Below are 25,664 nucleotides of genomic sequence, written 5' to 3' on the forward strand. Positions count from 1 at the left end.
GTCTTTGTTTCATGCAAAAAGACCCAATAAACACGGACATACGATGATATAAAGTTAATACAGATATATTTCAGAAGTATGAATAATGGAAGCACATATTTTAATATCTTCGCCGTATTTTATCATTTTACGAAACGGAAAATACTGGAAACTGTAGTTTCTGCTCAACAGGATGTATTTACCAGGGAGGGGGTGAGGTAATCAGGTAAACGGAGTGATACGAAACGAGACGAAAAGAGACGAAGAGGGACGGCGGGAGACTGCGATTGAAGTAAAGTGACAGACAAACATTGAGAATTTAGATATAGTTAGATAGATTTAGAGTTTTGAAGATTCAACTATGATGAAGAGAACTCTGAACGTGAGTCAAGCTTTAAGCTTGTTTTTTGACATGGAGGAGGAGGAATCTGTGATGTTGCCCTCTGTGTCGTATTGACAGAAACCGCTTTGAAGCGTGGCACAGATAAAGACAGAAAAAACTGATTTTTGTACATAATGTGTATATATATATATTTGTATTATATTTATAATAACACTTTTGCCTTATCAGAATGAAATCCCATGCTACCTCAATCAAACTTTCACATTATCATAGTGACATCCCATGTATATATTTCCAGCTTTTAAATGGTTTCGTTGTGTATGTTTGTGTTACCTATATGAAAAATACAACCCGGTATCACGGCAAGACGTGAACATGTGACGATTTACCATGCTGGGAGACGTGAAGATGTCACGGTTTCCTCCCCTTCAAACGTGACAGCTACACGGTATTGTTAACCCATGTTAACCAGTGGAGAAATAACCGGAAATACCCAGCAAATGCTACCCCGACGTAATGATTTATTTTGTAATAGTCACACTCGATTACAGCGATTTTCTTGTTGCCCCAGCTGGTCGACACCTCTTTTAGCAGAAACAAAGGCTACATTAATGTATTAAATCGATGTTAATCCATGCATGTGGATGTGGAATTAACGAACGTGACGTTGTGCGATTGAGTTGCCAAGCAACAGCTTCGGTTCATGTTAATTTACAAACTATTCAACTACAACCGTAGTTATATTTAAAAACATGTTAGAAGGCCTCACGAAATACTTTAATGCACATTAAAATGTAAATGTGAAGGAATGTGTGTATAACAAAATACATCGGTCATTAAATGAAACCGGAAACAGACGTAGGCAAGATCCTCAGCTCGATGATTGGATGGTTATCCGCAATGCATGCTGAGATTTGGTGTTTATGTGATGTGAAATCTGAAAACGTTTTTTAAAAATACAATAATACTTTATTCCGAGTGTGCTTGCTTTTCTCTTTGAAAGTCATCACATAACGGCATTGTAATACACGGTTCGGCTGCATTAAATATTACATATCTGCCGTAATTCTCTATTTATAGAGCCGTGCTGAGAAGACTTCTAGACAAACAGGAGAACTGCCGCCAAAACTGAAGATGTGACGTGGATCATAAATATATGTATGATGTGGCTCTTTGCCACCCCTGGTTGGTTGGCCACCCCTGGTGTACATGGTTGGGCTATACTGTAGGCCCAGGGGCGGCGGGTGCTGTAGGCTAGGGAAGGCTAAGCCTTCCCAAATATTTGTGTAACTGCATCCTGGTAAAATATAATGTCTTTGACATTAGCGCTGCTATGCAGCCACCTGTGCCCTGTACCACGAAGCCAGTTCAACAGACCCTGGATATGCTTGAGTTATCTTAACTAACCCTAACAAACGCGATCTCGCTAAACGGTCCTACGGCGCTGGTTATCAACTCGGTAAATCAAGCCAGGGTTTCTCTCTCCAGCTGAGAACGCGTTCACGTGAAAGGGACGGGGTTAGCTACATTTGACCAATCACAAACAGGGACAAGTGTACTGACAGCGCAGTGTCATACTTCATTCATGAAAAGTAAACTAATATTAGACAAATATGAACTTTAAACATCCATGATGACTTAAACATATAATCCAGGATACAAGCCACATAGTTGCACCTGCAAGGAGAATACAGAACAACTCGTTAAAAAATAAACTACCGAGTGTTTGAAAGCGTACAACAGTTTTATGATACTGCCCCATCTAAAACACGAGGGGATCTGACTTTATTACATTTGAGTTGAGTGTTTCGTCAACTTAATGTGTTGCTTAAAATAATACGTCTGCATACAGTATATGTGACAATGTAACTAAGTGTTGCACGGCCAGATACGGCTCGAGAAGCTGACTCAGATAAGGAAATATTGTGATATCGATGTGAGATCGATGATCTGATTGATGATCTGATGGATGTCAGTGTGATATGAATGATAAGTGCGACACGTCGGCGTCTTCTCTGCATACGGCAGTTTAAACTGCATTTCCTTTTTCCTGTAATATGACTTGATAGATTTAAACTCCGCACACTGAGCTCTGATCGGTCAGCAGGCGGTGCTTTCACTGAGTTGATCTCTTAGACGCCGGAGGCGGGCAGCGTAAGATGAAAAAAAATGTTATTTAGCCTTCCCAAACCTGAGCCTCACGCGCCGCCTATGTGTAGGCCTACTGTATACATACAAAGGCCATTCAAGCTAGAGTTCTTCTGGAAATGTTCACATCAGGCACCTTCAAGTTAAACAATACTAAACAATTAACACAGTATAGGCCTAAATTATGTGGATTAAACCACATTTATTTCGTTAAAAATAAACGAAATATGATTTTGTTTGAATGATTAAATGCCATCAGGCACCTTCAAGTTAAACAATCAGGTGCACACTTTAATGTGCCGCCACCTCCGGACTCGGATTGACTCGGTTTAAAGAATGCACAAATGTGTTTAATCGTTTATGTCAGATATGTACTAAGTAGCCTAAATACATTTGTTCCTGCTCAAGATTAGATTCAACTTTATTGTTATTGCACATATTGCAGGTACTGAGACAACGAAATGCAGTTTAGCTTCTAACCAGGGGTGCAACAAGCAGCGAAAAGTAATGTGCACAATACTACAGTAAACAATTAACACAGTAAATTATGTGGATTAAACCACATTTATTTCGTTAAAAAGAAACGAAATATGATTTTGTATGAATGATTAAATGTAGGGTGAATTGCCCTAATGTGGGACATTTTTGCATTTCAGACTTCGGGAATATATTGCGATATGAAGCAGATACAATAAATCAAAATCCAGTAGGCTACCATTCCGAAATCCCCAGTAATATTAGACACTAATAATACAGTAAACTATTAACACTGTACATATTATTGTTTGCCCGTGGGATTAGGATGATCGGTAGTGAGACCCGTGCTGCATTTTCCTCCGGTCGGATGTGATATAAAAACAAAGCGATTATTTTTGTTGTTGTAAACTCACGTGGATTAAATTTAGTGCATTCATTTCAACTCGCGAACATATGATACATTAAATGATCGTGAGGATGATGATTGAAAATCGTTTGTTTGAGCCTGGAAGCATTTCCTGATCTAAAAACATAGCGATGGTTTTGTACTTACGCCAACGTGAATTAAACATTATTTTGTTAAATAAAAACATGGGGATGTTTAGTTAATGTTACTTATTTAGCACAGAATATGATCCTATCCGTGACATATGGATCTTAACAAATATCCGCTATATCAGATATCTGTAGATCAGCTGTTTATTTCACATGAGTTCCAGTGTGGCAGCTTTTTAATCACGGCTCTCCCTGGTGGATCCATTATCCATTGCAGCTGGTTTCATTATAATTAAATGTGTTTATCAAGGGGGCGTTTCAAGTTCTGCGGGGGGGTTTTCCTTTTCAGCAGGGGCCCACCCCGTGCCGATCACGGACCGCACGGGTAGGCGTCTGAAATGGAGCGCTCCATCAGTAATTAGCATGTGAATAATTAAATCACGGCCCAAAACTTTGATGAGGTTTTTGATGAGGTTTTACCCCGTATTCTACATAGTTCAACCTTGAGTCCAAGTCGACGTTTGTCATAATTATTAAGAAATTCCCTCAAGGATTTGCTTAAGTGTGTATTTACAAGAACGCCTTAGAACCCACTGAATAACGAGGAGGAAAGGAAAAGGATAAATGGAAAGATGACAGCAAACATAATATCAAAGTGCTACAGTAACATGCCTTAGTAAGTACCACTCCATGAATGAAAGGAACTATACTCCTCCAGCAACATGGACCAAATATGTCCTGATCCACTGTAAAGCCATGGGAAATGTGAGCTTCTCTGAATGTATGTGTTTGATTTGAACCGTCCAGTAGAGTTCAAAGTTAAGATTGTTATGGTCAAGACAACAATCTATGACAGGACGATGAAAAGACTGAAAAGTGACCCTTTTTTTTCATATTGCCTGTTATATTTGTGTTTGTTTGCTTAAAGCCTATGAACATTTTCTTGAGGGGACCCTCTGAATAAATGCTTTCATTTATATTACTGCAAATTAAGATGAAGACATAAAGTGAACAGCAAATAACTGGCAAATGATGTTGGACTTGTAAATGCTGCATGAAGATAGAGATAGAAGCTGAGATGGATTGTGAATAAATCCATATTTAGTACACAGATAATGAGCCTCTTTTCCCATACAGCATAAATCATTCATCTCATGATTAGCCATTGCTAGCAGGACATTGGCCTTCTGCATTGGGTGCTTTGATAATGCATTTATATTGACCAGAATGAACAAATCAAGTCCCTGACACTTGGATGTGTGTCTTTGTGAGGTAGTATATTGAGGCATATGTACAACTTGTTCTTGTGTTGTTGCTTTTTCACACCGTCTTAATATAGAACACAACAATCATTAGGGCCCTGAGACAAAGGTTAATTAAAACTTCCAAGTGAAATTGTCACACAGAATTTGGTGTACACGTTAGGAGGAGGTGTTGGGATCCTGCATTATACATGGTCTCCAAGGCTTTTCGGGAACTATAGGGTTGTAAGCAATTTGCGTCATACAGTACCAGTGGATCATCCTTTCTGTTTAACATGACATTAAAACAGAATAATTTGCAATTATAGTTTATGTATTCAATAATTAGTGTAGCCATAGCTAAATTATACAGTAAATACAAATCAAATAATAGCTACTACTTTTCAAGGCACTCTACCTGTTTTTCTGTGAGGATAACTCTGCCCAGCAGCTGATCCTCAAGTCCTCTCATTGTGACGGTAAAGTCAATGATGGAGGTGCGGGCACTTATCTCGGGCGTATAGGCAGGGTTAGGCAGCTTGGTGGTCACGTAAAGCCTAAAGCCCTTCATCACATCCACCTCTTTGTCACCCACTTTCACCTTCAAAAAAAAGAAAGAGAGAAGAAAAGACAAAGAACAAAAGTCAGCCTTAAAAATACTACCTGCATGATTTTCAGATTTACCATCATAGCAGAATAAAACAGTCATAGTAACAGACAGTAATATATGTCATATAAATAGCAGATGTCTTTGAACATGTATGAATAGGCCATACTGACAAACATGATGAAGGTATCCTGACGTCAGCAACAAACACTGGCAGATTCAGCTGCTCAGAATAATTTCCTGTATGCATGAACTGTATGTTTGTGTAAGTGTGTACGTGTGCATGGATGTGTGAGTCTTGAGTTTGATCAGTAATAAATTACTCATGACAGAATAACTACTAATTATCCATCTGGCAGTTTGTCCCTGGAGCTACATCCACAGACTCCTTCACTTCCTCCTCACACCAGGATATTAATAGAAATGTAAGCTTTTCAGGAGATGGTGGGAGGGAGAGTGTAGACACCTCTAATCGGCCCTTTCAATAGATTGCCTTCTTGTTGAAGATGGTGTGTGCATCTGACACATGCTTACTTGCAATCACCATAAGGTGTGTGTGCATCATTTTGCTGCAGTTATTTGGTATTTGGATTTTTGTGTATTGTGTGATTGCTTGTATGTGTGTTAGTTTGATGCATGGGAGATAGAAGGGATGCAGCTGCAGTGTTAGCAGCTGAATAACTAGCATCAGCTGTAGCCAGGAGTTGTGAGGCGATAATGAGAAGGAGAAATGCCTGGAAGCACAACATCCTATACTGTGTGATTTAATTTGCTTTGTCTTAACATGAGTATTATTGCATCGATTAATGACACAACTCATTCCTGTTGTGATGTATATGGCATTAACTTAGTTCACTGTTATCTGGACGACATGCAAAATGCTTTTCAACTGACCTGTCAAGTTTTGTGGAAATTAATGTTTGCATTATAAGCAACACGAAAGACATTCATGTGTGCAATACAAACGTTCAAACCTGTTTATTAGCGGAAAGACCTATTTAGAACACTCCCTTAAAGTTAATTTAAAACTATAGGTTACTTACGTAACCCCAGTTCTCAGAGTAACATGAAGTGAGATGTCTCACTATGGGATGCGCCTCAACGCGTATGCAAACAGAAGCATCAATCTCATTACGCCAATCCCGATTTGCTGGTGATCTTGACGTCTACGTCAGGGAATCCACCCACCCTTTAAGTAGCTTGCGCTACGACGCAGCGTCATTCAAAATAAGCACCTCTTCTCGCTTCGCCTTAGCAAGAAGGGCCGTCTGGTGAGACATCTCACTTCATGTTACTCTGAGAACTGGGGTTATGTAAGTCAGTGGTTCCCAAACTTTTTGTGCCCAAGGCACACCAAAGGACAAGTAAAAATCTCAAGGCACACCTATTGTGCAAAATAGCCGTTATAACACGTGTTATCACTCATATCATGTAAAATATCTGTAAATGTGCATAATTATTTACTAATGCCAAATAAAATGTGACAAAGACATATTACTCATGACATATTTATTAACGAAATATTTCAGAAATTAATTTGAAACTTTATCATATTAGGCTTCATCAAAGCAGAAACACACTCATTTAAACCAGACAGGTCACAACATTAACATTTCAGCAATCAGCATTGAAACATGTGCTATTGTAAATATTTTAGCCGACTTACAAATTAGTGAGATACATGTGCCTGTCGGGGCGCGCAGAATTTTTTAATCCTTGGTGGCACTGAGGAGAGGGCCACTCGCAAGTCCTGTTCAACAGAGAGCCGTGACCTCCTGTTGTTCTTCATGTAAATCAGAGTAGAGAACGCCAACTCCAGAGATGGGGTCGTTACTAAAAAAAATGTAATATATTACATATTACTTTTTAAAAAAAAAAGTAATATATTACACTACTTCGTTACTATCTACATAAAGTAACTCGTTACTTTACTCGCCGAGCACGTACAAACTGCGCATGTGTGAGTGGCAATAACTTTCCTTACCAGCAGGCGGCGGTAGTGTGTATTTGTCATTCAAAACAGGCAACAACCGGAAGACAGAGAAGAAGAACAGACTACTTGATATAAACAAACAAATAGCGTGTGCGGTAGCTTCACCTTAGCATGTGTTCTTTGCAGGTGTTTGTTGAGGTTTGACGTGGTGTTTACAGCAGTGGATAACATCTTCTGGCCTGGACACAGTTTGCACCTCACCGTCACATTCCTGTCTATTCTTCGGACGAACTCAAAGTAATGGGCATACCTCCACCCCTCGAAAGTTATCGCTGACTCAGCCATGTTTATGCAGCACTGCACGTGGAGATGTGGACGCGCAAGTCGCGCAGATTACGTAGATATAAACCTACAAAGTACTGATATAGTAAATACAAAAATAATTATTTTTGTGTAGTTGTATATTGCAATAATAACGTATGGTTGTCACACAATCCCACGGCACACCCGGACTTGCCTCACGGCACACCAGTGTGCCGCGGCACACCATTTGGGAACCACTGACGTAAGTAACCTATAGTTCTCATTCATAACACTCCGTTCGATGTCTCACTATGGGATATTGAAACTCCCGTATTGCTAGACATGCTTATCTCGAAAATCACCAAAACAACCAGAACTTAACAGGTAGAACCCTGTCTCAACACGGGGCCCAGCACTGCGCGGGCCACACTTGGAGCAGAGACATCTAGCCTGTAAAAGCGGACAAAAGTGAGCGGTGAGGACCAGCTCGCTGCTGCACAAATGTCTTGGATGGAAACACCTTTGAACAAAGCCCAGGATGTAGCCAGTCCACGAGTAGAATGAGCATGCAGGCCCGTTGGTGCCTGCAAACCCTGACTCGTATAAGCCAGAGCAATCGCTTCCACAATCCAGTGGGAGAGCCGTTGCCTGGTAACGGGCTTGTCCTTATGAGGGTTAGCCCAGGATATAAAGAGTTGGTCATTTAGACCCTCCAGAAAAACGCGATTCTGCGATCGCAGAATTTACCGCATAATCAGCAAAATGGCGCAGATTTTTAAAAGGCCGCATATTTATCAAAAGGCCGCATAATCCCCGCATTTTTCCACACAAAGTTGAGAAAAAAAAGAAGTTAACTCGTCTTGACGTGAAGTGATGATGATGATGACGCGACGTCATCAGCTCGCGCATCACAGAAGGTAAACAACACCGTAGAGTGAACGTGTGGAGCTCACACGAGAGAGAAAACACCAAGATGAAAAAATCTAATCCATCTCATTTACCGACGAACATTTCTGCTAAAGACCGGGCAAAGCAGTACCCCGATGTATTGCACGAAAGTGGGGGGAAACTATTCTGCACCACGTGCAACTGTGTGTTGGAGCATAAGAGAACATCGACCCACTTTGATTCATTCAAACATTCGAAAATGCTTTCTGCTGCTGCGGACAAGAAAGCCAAACAACTCACGTTCACCGAGGCATCAACCTCCAAAACCCTTTCGAGGGCTACAAGAAACGAGGTGAGAAGCCTACAAGATTGAAGCTGGTCAGATAACGAATGAGTAAATGAAAACAGAATGAGGCGGAGAAGTGTGTGTGTGTGTGTGTGTGTGTGTGTGTGTGTGTGTGTGTGTGTGTGTGTGTGTGTGTGTGTGTGTGTGTGTGTGTGTGTGTGTGTGTGTGTGTGTGTGTGTGTGTGTGTGTGTGTGTGTGTGTGTGTGTGTGTGTGTGTGTGAGAGAGAGAGTGTGATTAAAATAGCCCAATTGCTTTTACAATAAATAAACATTGAATGTGTTTAATTGTATAGTAAATGGGGTTTAACGTTAGTGGCAGGTTGTGTGTGAGAGAGAATAAATAAATAAGACATCCCAACATTATTTTTTTCTGCATATTTAGCATATTTCGCAACTTTCCGCATATTTCACAACTTCCCGCAATTTCACCGCATAAAATCAAATAAAACCCTGCATGTTTGATCGCATAATCAAAGATTTTAGCCCGCATAATCAAGGATCTTTGCCCGCGTTTTTCTGGAGGGTCTAGTCATTGCATCGAAACTCTTTTGACCTGTCCATATAGGTGCGTAAAGCACGGACTGGGCACAGCAAATTCGGCCGCTGTTCCTCAGAGGAACACAGTGGCGGAGGAAATGCCTCAATGTCAATGGGGGTACATGAGCCAACCACCTTAGGTACAAAGGCAGGGTTGGGCTTCAGCAACACTCTCGTTTGCCCCGGGGCAAACTGAGTGCATGAAGGATGTACAGAGAGCGCATGAATGTCACTGACTCGCTTGGCAGATGCCAGAGCCAGTAACAACACTGTCTTCAGTGACAGGTGTTTCATGTCAGCTTCTTCCAGGGGTTCAAATGGAGGTCGAGTGAGCCCATCTAAAACCACTGCCAAGTCCCATAAGGGCACCAGTGACCTGGAAACAGGGAGGAGCCTGCGAGCCCCTTTCATAAAACGGCAGACCAAGGGATGTTGGCTAGCCGTCTTTCCCTCAAAGCCCACATGGCATGCAGCAATAGCAGCCAGGTACACTTTGATCGTAGAGAAAGCTCTGTGTTTATCAATCAGGTCCTGTAGAAATTATAGAATCACCCCGACAGGACATTGAAAAGAGATGTGTCCTTTTTTAAGGCACCACTCCTCAAACACCCTCCACTTACAGTGATAGAGGGACCTGGTGGAGGAAGCTCTTGCACTCTGAATAGTGTTTATCACCTTCTGAGGGAGTCCCACTGTATTCAGGTTATACCACTCACGGGTCAGGCCCATAGTGCCAAGCGCTCTGGGTGTGGGTGAAAAATTGTCCCCCCCGCCTGAGACAGTATGTCCCTGCATAGCGGGAGCTGCCACAGCTGCCCGCACAGCAGCTGATATATCTCCGCCAGCCAGTACATTGCAGGCCAGTGTGGAGGTATTAGGATCAGTGTGTGGCGTTGTTCTCTCACTCTGGCCAGAGTTGGTGTGCTTTCGCCCGGGGGAGCGGACATCGCCTCCGGCTTGGCAGCCTGGGCAGATGAAACGAAGATGTCATCTTCGTGCTCATCCGAGTCGGATAAGAGGAACTCAGAGGCATCCTCTTCATCCTCCTCCATATAATCCAGCTGTAGGACATCCTCCGCGGGTGGAACCACAGTGAGGTCTAGTTGGGAGCCCCAGCTTGACACAGCGCGGGGCTCCGCTCTCGCGACTCTTGCCGCCACCGGGCCCCAGCCTGACACGGCGCGGGGCTCCGATTCCGAGTCGGTCGCCACCATGTCCCGATTGCCGGCCGGCGAATCAACGGACATGAAGGGGTCCCGTCCCGACAGGCTAGCTTGGTGCGCTAGCCGTCGGCGGAGGCTCTTGATGGTGAAGCGGGCACAATGCCCGCACGAACCAGGGGTATCGATAGCTTTCTGGGCGTGTTCCAGCCCAAGGCAGGACGAGCAGACCTGGTGTGAGTCCGTGCCCGAGATCCTAAACCCGTAGCCTCCGAGCCGAGCCTTCGACTCCTCTGGTGTGAGGGAGAGAAGGGTCCATCCTCGTTTGCCGGGGTGTCGGCGCGGAGGGACAAGCTAGTAACAGGTATGTTACCAAAAAAAAAATCCAACCTTATCGTTATTCCGAAAGGAAAAAACGACGGGGTAGATTTTTCTTTAAAAAATATTAACCGGTGTGTTAATATCTTTCTTATCTCCGTCTCCTCTGGTGTGAGGGAGAGAAGAGTCCATCCTCGTTTGCCGGGGTGTCGGCGCGGAGGGACAAGCTAGTAACAGGTATGTTACCAAAAAAAAAATCCAACCTTATCGTTATTCCGAAAGGAAAAAACGACGGGGTAGATTTTTCTTTAAAAAATATTAACCGGTGTGTTAATATCTTTCTTATCTCCGTCTCCTCTGGTGTGAGGGAGAGAAGAGTCCGTCCCCGCTCGCCGTGGTGTCGGCACGGAGGGATAAACTAGCAACAGGTATGTTACTGTTTGAAGAAAAAAATCAAACCTTACCGTTATTTCGAAAGAAAAAACCGCGGGGCAGATTACAATATTAACTGGTGTGTTAATATTTGTTCAATTCTTCTGCAAAGCAAAAAAGTAACCGGCAAGCGCCCGTCGACCGAATGTTAGCGTGGGTTCAGTCTGTGGACCGTTAAGCTAGCCCGGCTACTGATATTCGAGATGTTCTCTGAAGCGAGAAGAGGTGTTTGAAGGACGCTGCGACGTAGCGCAAGCTACTTAAAGGGTGGGTGGATTCCCTGACGTAGACGTCAAGATCACCAGCCAATCAGGATTGGCGTAATGAGATTGATGCTCTGTTTGCATACGCGTTGAGGCGCATCCCATAGTGAGACATCGAACGGAGTGTAATGAATGAGAACACTGTATTTACTGTAATGCCAATCATTTGTATCCAAAGCCTGCTTCTGGACTGTAGTTTTGGTTACTACAATGAATACTAAATAAGAACCCTTTAAACCACACTTTGCAATTTCCCCAAATAATAAATATCTACAGGAAATGTACTTCAGAGGTACTGTCATTGTGTCTAATGGGCCACTCTCTCATGAATAACTCATTCATTGGTCTTGCCATGCAACAATTGATTTTGAAAGTGTTTTCTTTTCAAATCTAAGAATAATCAATTTTTTCTAAAAATATTTGATTCAAAATTACTTTAAAGGTGACCTATCATGCAAAATGCACTTTTGTACGTCTTTTATACATGAATATGTGTCCCCGGTGTTAGAGAATATTTCTTCTCTCTTCCTAAGTGTCTAATAATAATTCTTCCTTACTCCTAAGATATTTAACCTTATTGCCTGTTGACGTTTTACGACCAAACCCTGGCTCTGTTATCTCTCTTAAGGAATGGGAGGCTCCAGCTATCTTGATAAACCAGTTCAACTCTCGGTCACAAAATGGTTTACGGCTGTGGGAACGCTGGCTTCTAAACACCACTGACAAGTGATTGAGTATTTCTAGTTGGGGTATAATCTCCTCTAGCTCCACAGATGTTTACGCCTCCCCCAATATGCTGATTAACTCTCTGTAAACTAGTTAAAAGGTCTATCGAGAGATAGGCTGATCAGAATTGACATGACAACCCACCCGTGCAGTCAGAACCTTCTGCTGCTGTGACTTGTGATATGAATTCTCCGGCCGTTGACTTGTAATAAACTATCATTGTTTGACATCAAAGCTCCAACTCTCCTCGTGTCTCTCTGAGTCCTGACTCTCCATTGCTGCAGAAGTTTCCCTTACAAATTGGCGTTGTCGGCAGGATACCAATACATCTTCAGAACTGGTAAGTGTAATTTCAAATCCACATTTGGACATTGCCTTACCAGAATCTGTGATTGACGGTATCCTAAAATTACCTGTGAAACTGAGCGGTTGTGTTTCATTTTTTTGGTTAATGAACATTTGGCTGATTGCCTCTGTGCATGCTGCTTGGGATGAAAATACCATACAAGCATGCACAGCTTATGTTCAGAGTAACCTTAAAGAAATACATCAGTTAAGTAGAGCTTCTGTATGAAAGCAATGTAAAGATTTGTATTGAACAAATCGCCAAATTCTGGGGGTTTCAGCAGCCAACACAGCAGTTAAAAAGAAGCAGCCCGAGATATTTCCCCCCATCGCCTATCTAAACAAGGCTCCAGCAGCAGCCGCGGGGGTGTGTGTAAATATTCCCCCGTGTTTGGGTGGCTGGAGCCGTGCAGCTGAGAGGAAGAAAGTCACAGCTTTTTGTCTATATCTTTAACTCACACCACCACCGTCTCTATTAAAAACGAGATGGTCTAAAAGCACTCGTTGTTTGTGACCGTCTTCTACATTGCTGGCAAGACCGGGGCAGCGCGAGGTGCGTGCATCACCCGATGCGCCACAGCTCTCTACTCTGCTGGAGGAACATTCTGTTGCTTGGAAGCGTTCCCTAGGTTGCTGGATTCAGCTGGTGGCGGTCCGGGGTGCATACATAAAATTATAGGCTAATTGATCACGGGTGGGCAGTGGCTGTGAAAACTGTGTTTCATCGTTGTGATGAACTCGATGGCGGGTGTATAGGCTGGTCGTGTAGGACTACAGTTGTTGGAGAGAAAGGGTAGCGAAAAAAAGTCTATGTTCTCCTGGTCGGGGGATCATAGCGCCACTAGAATAGAGTAGTGGTGTCGCAAGAGGATAAGCTAGTTATCGCTTTTGGACGGTCTTCAGGCACGATCTTAGCACTTGTACAAGGGTGGATGCGCGAGTAGGTGCTCCATTTCTATAATTCCCTACCCCCTCTGAAACCTCTTAATTCGGACTAAATTGAGCTGGATGAACTTTGCTGTCGTGCTGGTGTTTATTGCGAGTTCATGTTTGTTTGTCTAATTGTTTGTATGGGGGGTCTATATTGGTTTGTCCCGACGTCTTGTGTATGTTTTGTAACAACTAATAATGAATCAGTCCATAGCCAGGGTAAAATGAACTAAACTTTAGTTATCTCACCAAAAGTAAATGACTTGAGAAAAATAAATAATGTAAAGATGTAAAGCAAAATTATATATTATAGTATAAATGTGCTGCAAAATGAAAATAAATAGCAAAAGTGTTTTTATGTCCTGCATCTGAGTGTGCAGGACACCTCCGGCCCGGAGGAAGCCCGGGGTCCCCTTCTGGAGCCAGGCCCAGAAGGAGGACTCGTCGGCGAGCGTCTGGTGGCCGGGCTTGCCACGGAGCCCGGCCGGGCCCAGCCCGAAAAGGCAACGTGGGCAACACCTCCGCTTCTCCGTCCCGCGGGCCCACCACCTACGGGAAACATCGATGGGGTCGGGTGCGCTGCCAGAAGGGTGGCAGTGAAAGCGGAGGGTCTCGACGGACCAGACCCGGGCGACAGAAGCTGGCTTTGGGGACGTGGAACGTCACCTCTCTGGGGGGGAAGGAGCCGGAGCTTGTGCGGGAGGTGGAGCGTTACCAGTTGGATCTGGTTGGGCTCACCTCTACGCACAGCGTCGGCTCTGGAACCTTACTTCTGGATAGGGGTTGGACTCTATTCTTCTCCGGAGTTGCTCAAGGTGTGAGGCGCCGGGCGGGTGTGGGGGATACTCACAAGTCCCCGGTTAGGTGCTTCGTTGTTGGAGTTTACCCCAGTGGACGAGAGGGTCGCCTCCCTACGCCTGCGGGTTATGGGGGGGAAAACTCTGACTGTTGTGTGTGCTTATGCACCCAACAGCAGTTCAGAGTATACGGCCTTCTTGGAGACCCTGGAAAGAGTCCTGTATGGGGCTCCTGAAGGGGACTCTTTAATCTTGCTGGGAGACTTCAACGCACATGTGGGCAATGATGGAGACACTTGGAGGGGCGTGATTGGGAGGAACGGCCCCCCTGATCTGAACCGGAGTGGTGCTTTGTTACTGGACTTCTGTGCTAGTCATGGATTGGCCATAACAAACACCATGTTCGAACATAAGGATGCTCATAAGTGTACGTGGTACCAGAGCACCCTAGGCAGAAGGTCCATGATCGATTTCGTTATCGTATCATCGGACCTGAGGCCGTATGTTTTGGACACTCGGGTAAAGAGAGGGGCGGAGTTGTCAACTGATCACCATCTGGTGGTGAGTTGGGTCGAGTGGCGGGGGAAGCCTCTGGATAGACCTGGTAAGCCCAAACGTGTAGTTCGGGTGAACTGGGAACGTCTGGAGGATTCGGGCATTCCTGTGGAGGTTGGGGACATTGAACCAGAGTGGTCGGTGTTCAAAGCCTCTATTGCCGAAGCCGCGGCGGGGAGCTGTCGTCTCAAGGTCCTAGGTGCCTCAAGGGGCGGTAACCCTCGAACCTCCTGGTGGACACCGGTGGTCAGGGAAGCCGTCCGACTGAAGAAGGAGGCCTTCAGGGATTTGTTATCCCGGGGGACTCCCGAGGCAGTTGCAAGGTACCGACAGGCCCGAAGGGCAGCAGCCTTGTGTGGGAGAAGTTCGGAGAAGACATGGAGAAGGACTTTCGGGCGGCACCAAAGTTGTTCTGGAAAACTGTCCGACACCTCAGGAGGGGGAAGCAGGGAACCATCCAAGCTGTGTACAGTAAGGATGGGACGTTGTTGACCTCAACTGATGGAGTGTTAGGGCGTTGGAAGGAACACTTTGAGGAACTCCTGAACCCGACAACTCCGCCCTCTAAGTTAGAGGCAGAGCTGGAGTATGACGGGGGATCAACACCAATCTCCCGGGGGGAGGTCACTGAGGTCGTCAAACAACTCCACAGTGGCAAAGCCCCGGGGGTGGATGAGATCCGCCCGGAAATGCTGAAGGCTCTGGGTGTTGAGGGACTGTCATGGTTGACACGTCTCATCAACGTTGCGTGGAAGTCGGAAACAGTACCGAAGGAGTGGCAGACCGGGGTGGTGTTTCCCCTTTTTAAAAAGGGGGATCAGAGGGTGTGTGCCAATTACAGAGGCATCACACTACTCAGCCTCCCCGGGAAAGTTTACTCTAAGGTACTCGAAAGGAGGGTCAGGCCGATTGTCGAACCTCAGATTGAGGAGGAACAATGCGGATTCCGTCCTGGTCGTGGAACGACGGATCAGCTTTTTACTCTCGCAAGGATCCTGGAGGGGGCCTGGGAGTACGCTTATCCGGTCTACATGTGTTTTGTAGACTTGGAGAAGGCGTATGACCGAGTTCCCAGGGAGTTACTGTGGGAGGTGCTGCGGGAGTATGGGGTGAGGGGGTCTCTACTCAGGGCCATCCAATCTCTGTACTCCCAAAGCGAGAGCTGTGTCCGGGTCCTCGGCAGTAAGTCGGACACATTTCCGGTGAGGGTTGGCCTCCGCCAGGGCTGCGCTTTGTCACCAATCCTGTTTGTAATATACATGGATCGGATTTCGAGGCGTAGTCGTGGGGGAGGGGGTCTGCAGTTCGGTGGACTAAGGATTGCACCACTGCTTTTTGCAGATGATGTGGTTCTAATGGCTTCATCGGTCTGCGACCTTCAGCACTCACTGGATCGGTTCGCAACCGAGTGTGAAGCGGCTGGGATGAGGATCAGCACCTCCAAATCTGAGGCCATGGTTCTCAGCAGGAAACCGATGGACTGTCCACTTCAAGTAGGGAATGAGTCCTTACCCCAAGTGAAGGAGTTCAAGTATCTCGGGGTCTTGTTCTCGAGTGAGGGAACAATGGAGCGTGAGATGGGCCGGAGAATCGGAGCAGCGGGAGCGGTACTGCAGTCGCTTTACCGCACCGTTGTGACGAAAAGGGAGCTGAGCCAGAAGGCAAAGCTCTCTGTCTACCGGGCCATTTTCGTTCCTACCCTCACCTATGGTCATGAAAGATGGGTCATGACCGAAAAAACGAGATCGCGGATACAAGTGGCCGAGATGGGTTTTCTCCGCAGGGTGGCTGGTGTCTCCCTTAGGGATAAGGTGAGAAGTTCGGTCATCAGGGAGGGACTCGGAGTTGAGCCGCTCCTCCTTCGCGTCGAAAGGAGCCAGTTGAGGTGGTTCGGGCACCTAGTTAGGATGCCACCTGGGCGCCTCCCTAGGGAGGTGTTCCAGGCACGTCCAGCTGGGAAGAGACCAAGGGGTAGACCTAGGACCAGGTGGAGGGATTATATCTCTTCGCTGGCCTGGGAGCGCCTTGGGATCCCCCAGTCAGAGCTGGTTGATGTCGCCAGGGAAAAGAAAGTTTGGGGCTCTCTGCTGGAACTGCTACCCCCGCGACCCGACCACGGATAAGCGGGAGAAGATGGATGGATGGATGGATGGATGGATCTGAGTGTGCAGAGGAAAATGTAAACAAGAAGCACACTGTTCAGGGTGTGCGCTGTAGGTGTAAGAAGAAAATAAGATGATATTGCTTTAACAAAACATTTTAAATTGTATTGCTGGTATGTTAAGATATCTTTGTGAACTTGTATAAACCCTATGCCCGTCTTACACCCTGAGACCCTCAGAGGCATCACTGCTGGTCGTAAATACCTGCCTGAGGAGATCAGGGTTGCAAACAAATCTGTCTGCTCAATTAGGTCAATGTTGTATTATTTGTTTCATTTATTCTTAATCTATGTATTGTATGGTAATAATGAATAAAAAACGTAATGTATTGAACACATTCCGAAACAAAGCAGATAAGACAGAACTAGACTCAGACATAATACTAATTGTTGTTGAAACCTTTTGCGCTGTTGCTGCAAAATGGAAACTTTGTTGATTATCTATTCCAACTGGCCACTGGAATCAGATAATTAATATAAGTTGAAGTTCAATTACAGTTTTTAAATATAGTTTAACATTCTTTATTAAACTGTTTCAAATTATTTCTAGTACAATTGGTCTACAGACATTACTACAATTATAATAGTTGTTAAACTACTGAGCTTATGAACAATAGAGTAAATGTGGCTGGTTAAGCCAGGATCAATATATTTGTTGAGGTTTTTATTGTGTGCATAATAAATGTATTAAATGAATTGAGCAATTTTTTTTTTTAAAGGAGTATAATGTTGCATTCTCTTTAAAATAAGTAATTGCAGTTCCAAGATAGATGTTGTTTTCCCTGGGCCTCTCCTTCACAGGCCCACACAATAAATCATGAGACTTCCAAATCCTAACAGACAGACAGATCAGTGTCACTTTGTGTTGCAAGCCAAATCCATGAAGGGGTTCTACTTGGCTCAATTTAAATACCATAAAGAGAGTATTCACCCAGCTGTTTTGATTTCTTAAAAAAAAAAAAAATTCCAGTCTAGTTTCCTTCGAGTTCAGTCTAAGCTACGGATTGTTTCTCATGAACATTCTCACTGTTGGCCCAAATGTTTTAAACCTTGGGCAGACAAGCTGCTCACACACACACCCACACAGAAACATGACTCTCGTTAACACAGAGTGGGTTGTTTGTTTTTTAAGGCTATTCATACTGCTATGCAGAGGATGCCTGTAAGTTGACAAGCTGTTAAAAGCCCCTACTATTTTTAGTATAGGCCTAATGTCAGGGGCCTCTTACTGTCTAATTCTGCATGTATTCACATTATATGGACCATGTTTCCACCTGGAGCTGCACGAAACTCAGGCTACAATACAACCATTCTGTTCTGCTCTAACGATTCAATTTATAGATTCTACATCAAAACAGTTCGTTTTTATTGTTTCCAATGATAACGTCACCTTAAGTGGAGAAATGCAAACCTGTTTTCAAATGTAAGGTTTTGAATTTGTTTGACATTTCTCAGTAATGACACCCTCAGACGCCCACTATCATTCATGCTATGCCTTCAGTGGTAACTCAGATGTTAAGGGGGTTCAAGCTTTTCCTCCTGCATCGGCTATGCTTTGTTTGTTTTTTAACAAAGGTATGCATTTCCTGCATAATATATGTTTCTCACAATTGTTTTTTGTGAGCTGCGCACAGGTGATACTGAGTCTTCTCGAGTAATGGATTATGATCTATACCATGCTTACATGGACACGTATGTTTTATTTCATATCTGACAGAAGTGAGAGAAGAAAGAGATGGGAAAGTGAGAAGAAAGAGATGGGAAAGTGAGATGAGAAAGAGATGGGAAAGTGAGAGAAGAAAGACATGGGAAAGTGAGAAGAGAAAGAGATGGGGAAGTGAGGAAAGAGGGAGATGAGGATGAGAGAGAGATGAGGAAGAGAGAGAGATGTGGAAGAGAGAAGAGGAAAGAGAGGGATAGGAAAGAGAGAAGAGATATTTGCGAGTTGCATACCGACACTGAGTCTTCTCGATTAATAGCTTATAGACAATAACATGTTTAAATAGACTCCTACGTTATTATTACATATGTGACATATGTAAGAAAAGGGAGGGGAGTCAATTATATTGAGTAATTGATTTCATATTGGAACATTTATTTCTAAAACATATGTTTTATGGAAGAGGAAATGTATTTCTGATCAACTAATCTTTTATCAAACGGTAAATGGTGAATTAATATAACATTTAGAATAATTGAGAAGGGGTTATATCCACAGGGACGAGCTCACCTTTAACTTAAAATAACATTTTTCTGCTTTGGACTGATGAGTATAAGATTATTGCATGTTAAATGACTAACACAAACCTTACATTTATGCATGTGCATGTGTCAGGAAGGCTCCCAAATAATTCTGAGGGGCCTATCCTATTTTTGTAATTGAATGATAATGTGCTAATCCATTACCTTGAGTTGTCTTCACTCAGGAAAACATCCCTATCAAGTGTTAACCCAATAACTAAGACAGCTCTGAAGGCCAAGGGTCAGAGAGAGAGGATCACACTATCCGGCTGCAGAGAGCACGAGGTCGTTCGAGATGAGAGGATTCTAATCTTCAACTTTCTGAGGAGATGGGATGCTTCTTCATCTTTCTGCTCGGTGGGCTCAAGCAGACAACCCTGCAGAACGAGCGAGGGCTTGTATAATACAAGGTTCCATGTTTCTTGGAGGAGCAGATGTCTTCCTAACCTCTCATCACGGGGGGGGGGCATCTGGATGTGCCACTTGGAATAGGCAGTTGCACTGCTCTCAAGCAGATAGCAGAAGGAATGCAGGCAGATGAGACTCCATTTCACTGGGGGGGATCAACTACAGTGCTCACTGGATGAGCCACACAAAAGCAGAGCAATTGGGGGGGGTTGAAATACGGCGCTCTGAGGAAGAAGAGTTTTGGGGCCAATCAGCACCTCAGTGCTAATCTACAGTATCAGGATGCCTTTACACACCAGACACTCAGTGTCATGAAGAGAGGTGGAGCATGCGTCAGGAGGACATGTTCTTCCAGCCCCCGTACAAAGATAACATTTGAATTGAATGACCAGATGTTTACAGATGTACAATTAATGATTGTTTTTATATTTCCAATGAACAGACATGTGTTAAATAGTGGTGATAAATATATTTTGTCAGATAAGATTACACTTTCACACTAAACAAAATTAATTAATTGATATTTTCAGATTATAAGGTATTGAACAATAAGATATTTCTAATATTATAACAGATAATGTTAATATCCTTAATTGTCCAGCAATCAGGTTTAACAACACTACTCTTCAATGTATTACCCATGCACAGACAGACCTAAAATGATGGTTCAAGTTTTAAACGTTTGAACCTTCCTTTCCAGGTTTTTACAAAAGTCTTTGAATATTTGCCTAACTTTTCCTTTTCAGATTGTTAAACATTTTGAGAATTGTTTAATTTTCCCTTCAAATTTTGAAATGACATAATGATTGATAGTTGAAGTAATGTAATTATGTTATCATGCCATAGTCTTTTGATTTAATATGTAATGAAGTAAACGTAAAGTAATCCTAAAATTGAGGACACTGTAACTTTGCAGATTACAAATTGATCAAATCACCACTGTGAATTGTATACCTTAACTGTGATTTTATACCTCAGCTGGATCTGTTATGATCCTGATTTTATACCTCACCTGGATCTCTTATGATCCTATGTTTTAAATGCATTTGACTAGTGATTGCCTTAAACTAAATCTTTAAACTGCAAGCTGGTTTTGATGTTATAGTTTGATAAGTGAGATCAATTAATGGTTACATGTTAAAACATATTATTTTAAAGAAGATGTTTTTGCTATTATGCATCTGTGTTTTATGTGTGTTCATTACTGTGCTTTTGACAACAGATGATCCAAACATTGATGAGAGATGATTTTCTATTGTGATTGTCTTTACCAATCATTGTGATTGAAATGTTTCAGTCTTATTCTACTTTGTGATGTAATTGATGTACGGTGAGACCACATTCAAATCTGAAGACACCTATTGATTTAACCTGTTAAACCCCGAGCCTGTTTTTCAGGTTTCAGGCTCGAAAATGACATTCCCAGAACAAATGACCATATCTTCCCTTCTAAAAGGGTTAAATTAATAATCTTTTTTCTCAAAGTAATGATAAACCTGTGAGTTGGATGTAGAAAAGTCAGATTCAATATAGATGTTTTTTATTTTAAAGAAAATTCAGATTGAACATGGTAAAAAACTGTAAATTATAGTGTCCGTCCAAAAAATATTTTGTACTTATAGTGAAAACTAACCTTGGATGATGGGTTAGTAGACTAAAAGCTTTAGGAATCCAAAGTACAACATATAATAAGTACCCTGTATCAAGATTGATGCAAAACAAGTGATATTTGACATTTTTAAACATATTTAGCAAAAAAAAACCTCTTCTGGGGCCATATGGGTGGATTTTCCATATATCTGGCCCCCCTTGCTCGATTTTGACATGTGACATCTCTTTCTGACAGTCAGAGCCAATGGAATCGAGGGGAACTCCCACATAGTCCTTATTTGGTCATGTGTATGTGTGAGACTGCTGCATCGCCGAGACCGGAAGCAGCAGCTAGCTGTGGTGGCTACCATTAGCAGCTAGCATTTACACTCCGATTTTTACATAAAAATGGAATTATGGATTATAAATTCAATCAGTGTTTTATACATGGACGTTAAGAACCTATGGATTAACAGATTCAGCCGCGTTTTTTCTCATTTTAATGCCATTGAACACGTACTTTGATCAGATTGACAGCTACTTGTGAGACGATCTCCCTAGAAGCTTCGTAAAGGTACGTGTTGTGATGACTGTATTTGCTTCCCCTGTTGCGAGTCCGGATCACTCAGTGATGATACTATATACCTACATAATCTATGGAGTCTCAGCTTTAATCGGATATATTGTATGTGCAGCTATGATAAGTAATAAGGGTACTTTTATCTTGAGTTCTGTGCCAATGTCCGTTAGCATTTTTCGCTCAGGAGTAATTTAGATGCTTCTTGTGAGACTTGTGTTTTGTTTTGGTAAACATGGTTTGTATCGGCAGTTAACTGAGATTATTTCCGTTAATCTGGTATAACACATTGATAGGTTCTTAAATATTAAGATCCCCTGAGACACAGTATCGTGAAAAAAAGACCCAGGGTCCCCGCCGGCGGGGACCTTCGGGCTTAACAGGTTTTAAGTATTGACCTAATTATTATTAGACTAATGTTTTCAGGTTATCAAAGATGATAAAAAGAGTGGACTGTTAGAGAATATTTATTCTCTCTTCCTAAGTGTCAAATAATAATTCTTCCTTACTCCTAAGATATTTAACCTTATTGCCTGTTGACGTTTTACGACCAAACCCTGGCTCTGTTATCTCTCTTAATGAATGGGAGGCTCCAGATATCTTGATAAACCAGTTCAACTCTCGGTCACAAAATGGTTTACGGCTGTGGGAACGCTGGCTTCTAAACACCACTGACAAGTGATTGAGTATTTCTAGTTGGGGTATAATCTCCTCTAGCTCCACAGATGTTTACGCCTCCCCCAATATGCTGATTAACTCTCTGTAAACTAGTTAAAAGGTATATCGAGAGATAGGCTGATCAGAATTGACTTGACAACCCACCCGTGCAGTCAGAACCTTTTGCTGCTGTGACTTGTGATATGAATTCTCCGGCCGTTGACTTGTAATAAACTATCATTGTTTGACATCAAAGCTCCAACTCTCCTCGTGTCTCTCTGAGTCCTGACTCTCCATTGCTGCAGAAGTCTCCCTTACACCCGGTGTTCCAGGGAACTCACCAAGTGTCAGAAAACACAACCCTCTCTATTTTTCTCTGTACCCAAAACTCTTAAAAAGGGGCTGCAACGGATCTGATACAGACTGATCCAGATTTGAACACTTCTATGACGTCACAGAAGTCACAGAAGTGGCGCTACGGGTTGGGCCAACTCCACCAATCTGGAGGAGACAGCCACGGACATTGCCGTTCGAAAGCGCTGGAGACGCTGTAGTACATATGCCAGGCATGTAGATGGTGCTGTTCTCACAGAATCAGCCCATGCAAAGACAGTGTTAAATTGAGCGAAATGAGGAATGGCTAAAATGCATGATCTGTTTGGTATTTTGAAAAATAAAAAGTATAAATATGCCTTATGGTCCTTATGGTCCTACACTATATTATTCAAATATAGCATGATAGGTCCACTTTAAGTGCTAATTAAATGACCTCACTAAAGTGGATATTTAAGGCCTAATTTCCTTTTCCTGGGTTGTCTTTCCACTTGAACTTGCTAAAAGAGTACAAAAAAGCTGCTAAAACTCACAAAACACACACTTCATGCATAGTTCAATCACATAACACCAAAAACGACCTAACTCATCACAAAATCACCTGCACCATGTTCAATTAATTAAACTGATCCCATCAACATGTTTTTTTACAGCAGGTAATTATTGAGGTCATTCATTTACATGCCTTTAACAATTTGAATATCTTACAATCTAAATGTGATACAAATATATCCTTTTGATCCTAGTTGAGAAATGTGTTTTGAGTCATCTAGTATGTTTTAAAAAGTACTAAAGTAGTGCAATTTTGTAACTGCAGAGTCCAACCATGCCTTTCACCTGATAACACACCTGCCCATTTTACACTTTTCTAACCAAGGTAAAAACATATAATATTGTACACAAGGGTTTTATTTATTTTTCCGTTACCTTGTAAGTGGAGCCTGTTTTAAAGAAGTTTTTTTCAAGGATGTTGTCGAGTGCAGGGTCCAACTCCTCCCCTACATCCTCGATCAAAAGGGGGCGACCAAGCGACAAGCTGTCCTCCAGATGGTTCTTGAAGTACTTATGGTTAAGTGAGGTTATCTGGGATGAGAAGATAGATGGTTATAAAAAAACTCAGACTGTTGGTCAAAAACCTGCAATGCAATGAAGAGCTAGAAGCATTCCCTTTTTGACCCATAATGACAATTTTGTTTTAGTAAAATCAGCGCTTAAAAGTTCTGTTATCACTTACTAATTGAAATCACATTGTTTTCAACAGACTGATGAACAAATGTATAAGACAGTGACAGTGAGAAGCATCTGATTCAGCGAAATGAAGGAGAAACACGCTTGACTTTGACTCATCCTCCAAAGACACAGAGGCCAACCAACCCCTGTCCGGGGAGTGTGACTCGTCAAACTAATAATGCATCACTGAGCCATTTTTGGAAAACCTCATAATATAAATACAGTTGTTATGATGGGGTCACTTGTGGAAAGGGTTTAAACCCCCTGCGTTTTCAGGATACTCATAATAGGATTGTAGAATGCATTTGCTCGGCTAAGAGATTGCCCCCAACAGGGCCAGGGACCTTAACTGGTCTTATTGCATGCAGGATTCTGAGGTACTTTTTCAATGTGCTGTACAAAAGAATAAGCATGTTGGACAATAAAATGGCAAATGGCACACTGCAGAGACTGAGCATCAATACATATTATTACAAGCAATGGGAAGATTGTATAGGCTTCCAAAAACTTTAATATCAAATTATAACGACTGAAAGAGGATAAGAACAATGGAACATTGACTAACTTGTTAAATGCATACAATACTTACAAATAAAGGAATAAAGAGTATTGCATCAAACAAATAAAATACTGTGAGGTGGTCGTAGTTGAATTCAATATGTTAATTATTAATGAGTTTTGTTTTAATTGTTTGTATTATTAGATTAGATTAATGACAAAAAAAAACAGAGGTGCAATACCTTGATTTCGCTGTTTTGTGTAAAGTCACTGAATGACATGCCCTCAGTGTTCATTGAAAAAACGTGTTAGCTACCACAGGTCATATATTATAAAGAAAAAAGTCCCACACCTGCAGGTCATTCCTGGCTTCTTTGTTCTTGATCCAGATTTTTCCCTGCGTCTGGGGGTCGATCAGGAGGGGAAATCGGGCAGCCTTTGTGATAATTATGCCATTCTGAATGGACAGGTCATCATTAGGGAGCCCCTGTAAAATGAAAGACAAATTAATGCAGGCTAAAGTGTGATGTTTATCAACTCCAGATACATTATTGTCTTATTTCAAGAATTCTACTTAATTGAACACAGTTTGTTTTGCTATCTAGTATTTCATTTAGAAGCAACAAACATGTAAAAGATAAACAAATTAAAGTCAAAATCTAAATAAATACAAACGCTGCTTGTCCAGTTGTGTTCACACATCTACCGATTACCTTTCCCATACATTAGATACATTGTGCATCAATTTGTATGAACACATTTGAATTATTTTACAGTACTGACCTGTAGGTTCCACTCACTAACAGTGGGTGCGTCAATAAGGAGCTCGGTCAGATTGAGGTTGTTCCCAAACGGGATGTGACGCTGCTTCAACTCACGCTGCCAGTCATTCTGTAGGAGGTTACGAAACTCCTGATTAAAGGGGCCGGAGTAAGAGAGGAACGCTGTGGCCAGAAGAACGTCACCTAGAAAAAAAGAGACAAGGTGGTAAATACTAAAATGCAAATGCTTAACAGTAAGTATAAAAGTTGTAGTCTGTTCGCAATGCATCGGTAATTAACTGTCTGTCTAAATTGTATCATTTTGACCATATTGTTGGTAACTAAAAGTATTTGCATGCATTATTGGAACTAGACAATGAGGTC

The 25,664-nt window shown here is 42.6% G+C and overlaps 1 protein-coding gene across 2 annotated transcripts in view; it reads right to left on the bottom strand.

The window, feature by feature from the left end:
• dnah5 (dynein, axonemal, heavy chain 5) overlaps positions 1-25,664 on the bottom strand; it is a 156,480-nt gene that overhangs the window by 38,002 nt on the left and 92,814 nt on the right. For both annotated transcript variants that reach the window (XM_034202726.1, XM_034202727.1), the window contains 4 exons: positions 25,303-25,484; positions 24,872-25,006; positions 23,719-23,874; positions 5,102-5,284 (listed from right to left, as the gene is read on the bottom strand). In XM_034202726.1, the coding sequence (XP_034058617.1) occupies positions 5,102-5,284; positions 23,719-23,874; positions 24,872-25,006; positions 25,303-25,484 (656 nt within the window). The remainder of the gene's footprint in view (positions 1-5,101; positions 5,285-23,718; positions 23,875-24,871; positions 25,007-25,302; positions 25,485-25,664) is intronic.

The sequence above is a fragment of the Gymnodraco acuticeps genome, unplaced genomic scaffold, assembly GCF_902827175.1.
Source record: "Gymnodraco acuticeps unplaced genomic scaffold, fGymAcu1.1, whole genome shotgun sequence".
NCBI lineage: Eukaryota > Metazoa > Chordata > Actinopteri > Perciformes > Bathydraconidae > Gymnodraco > Gymnodraco acuticeps.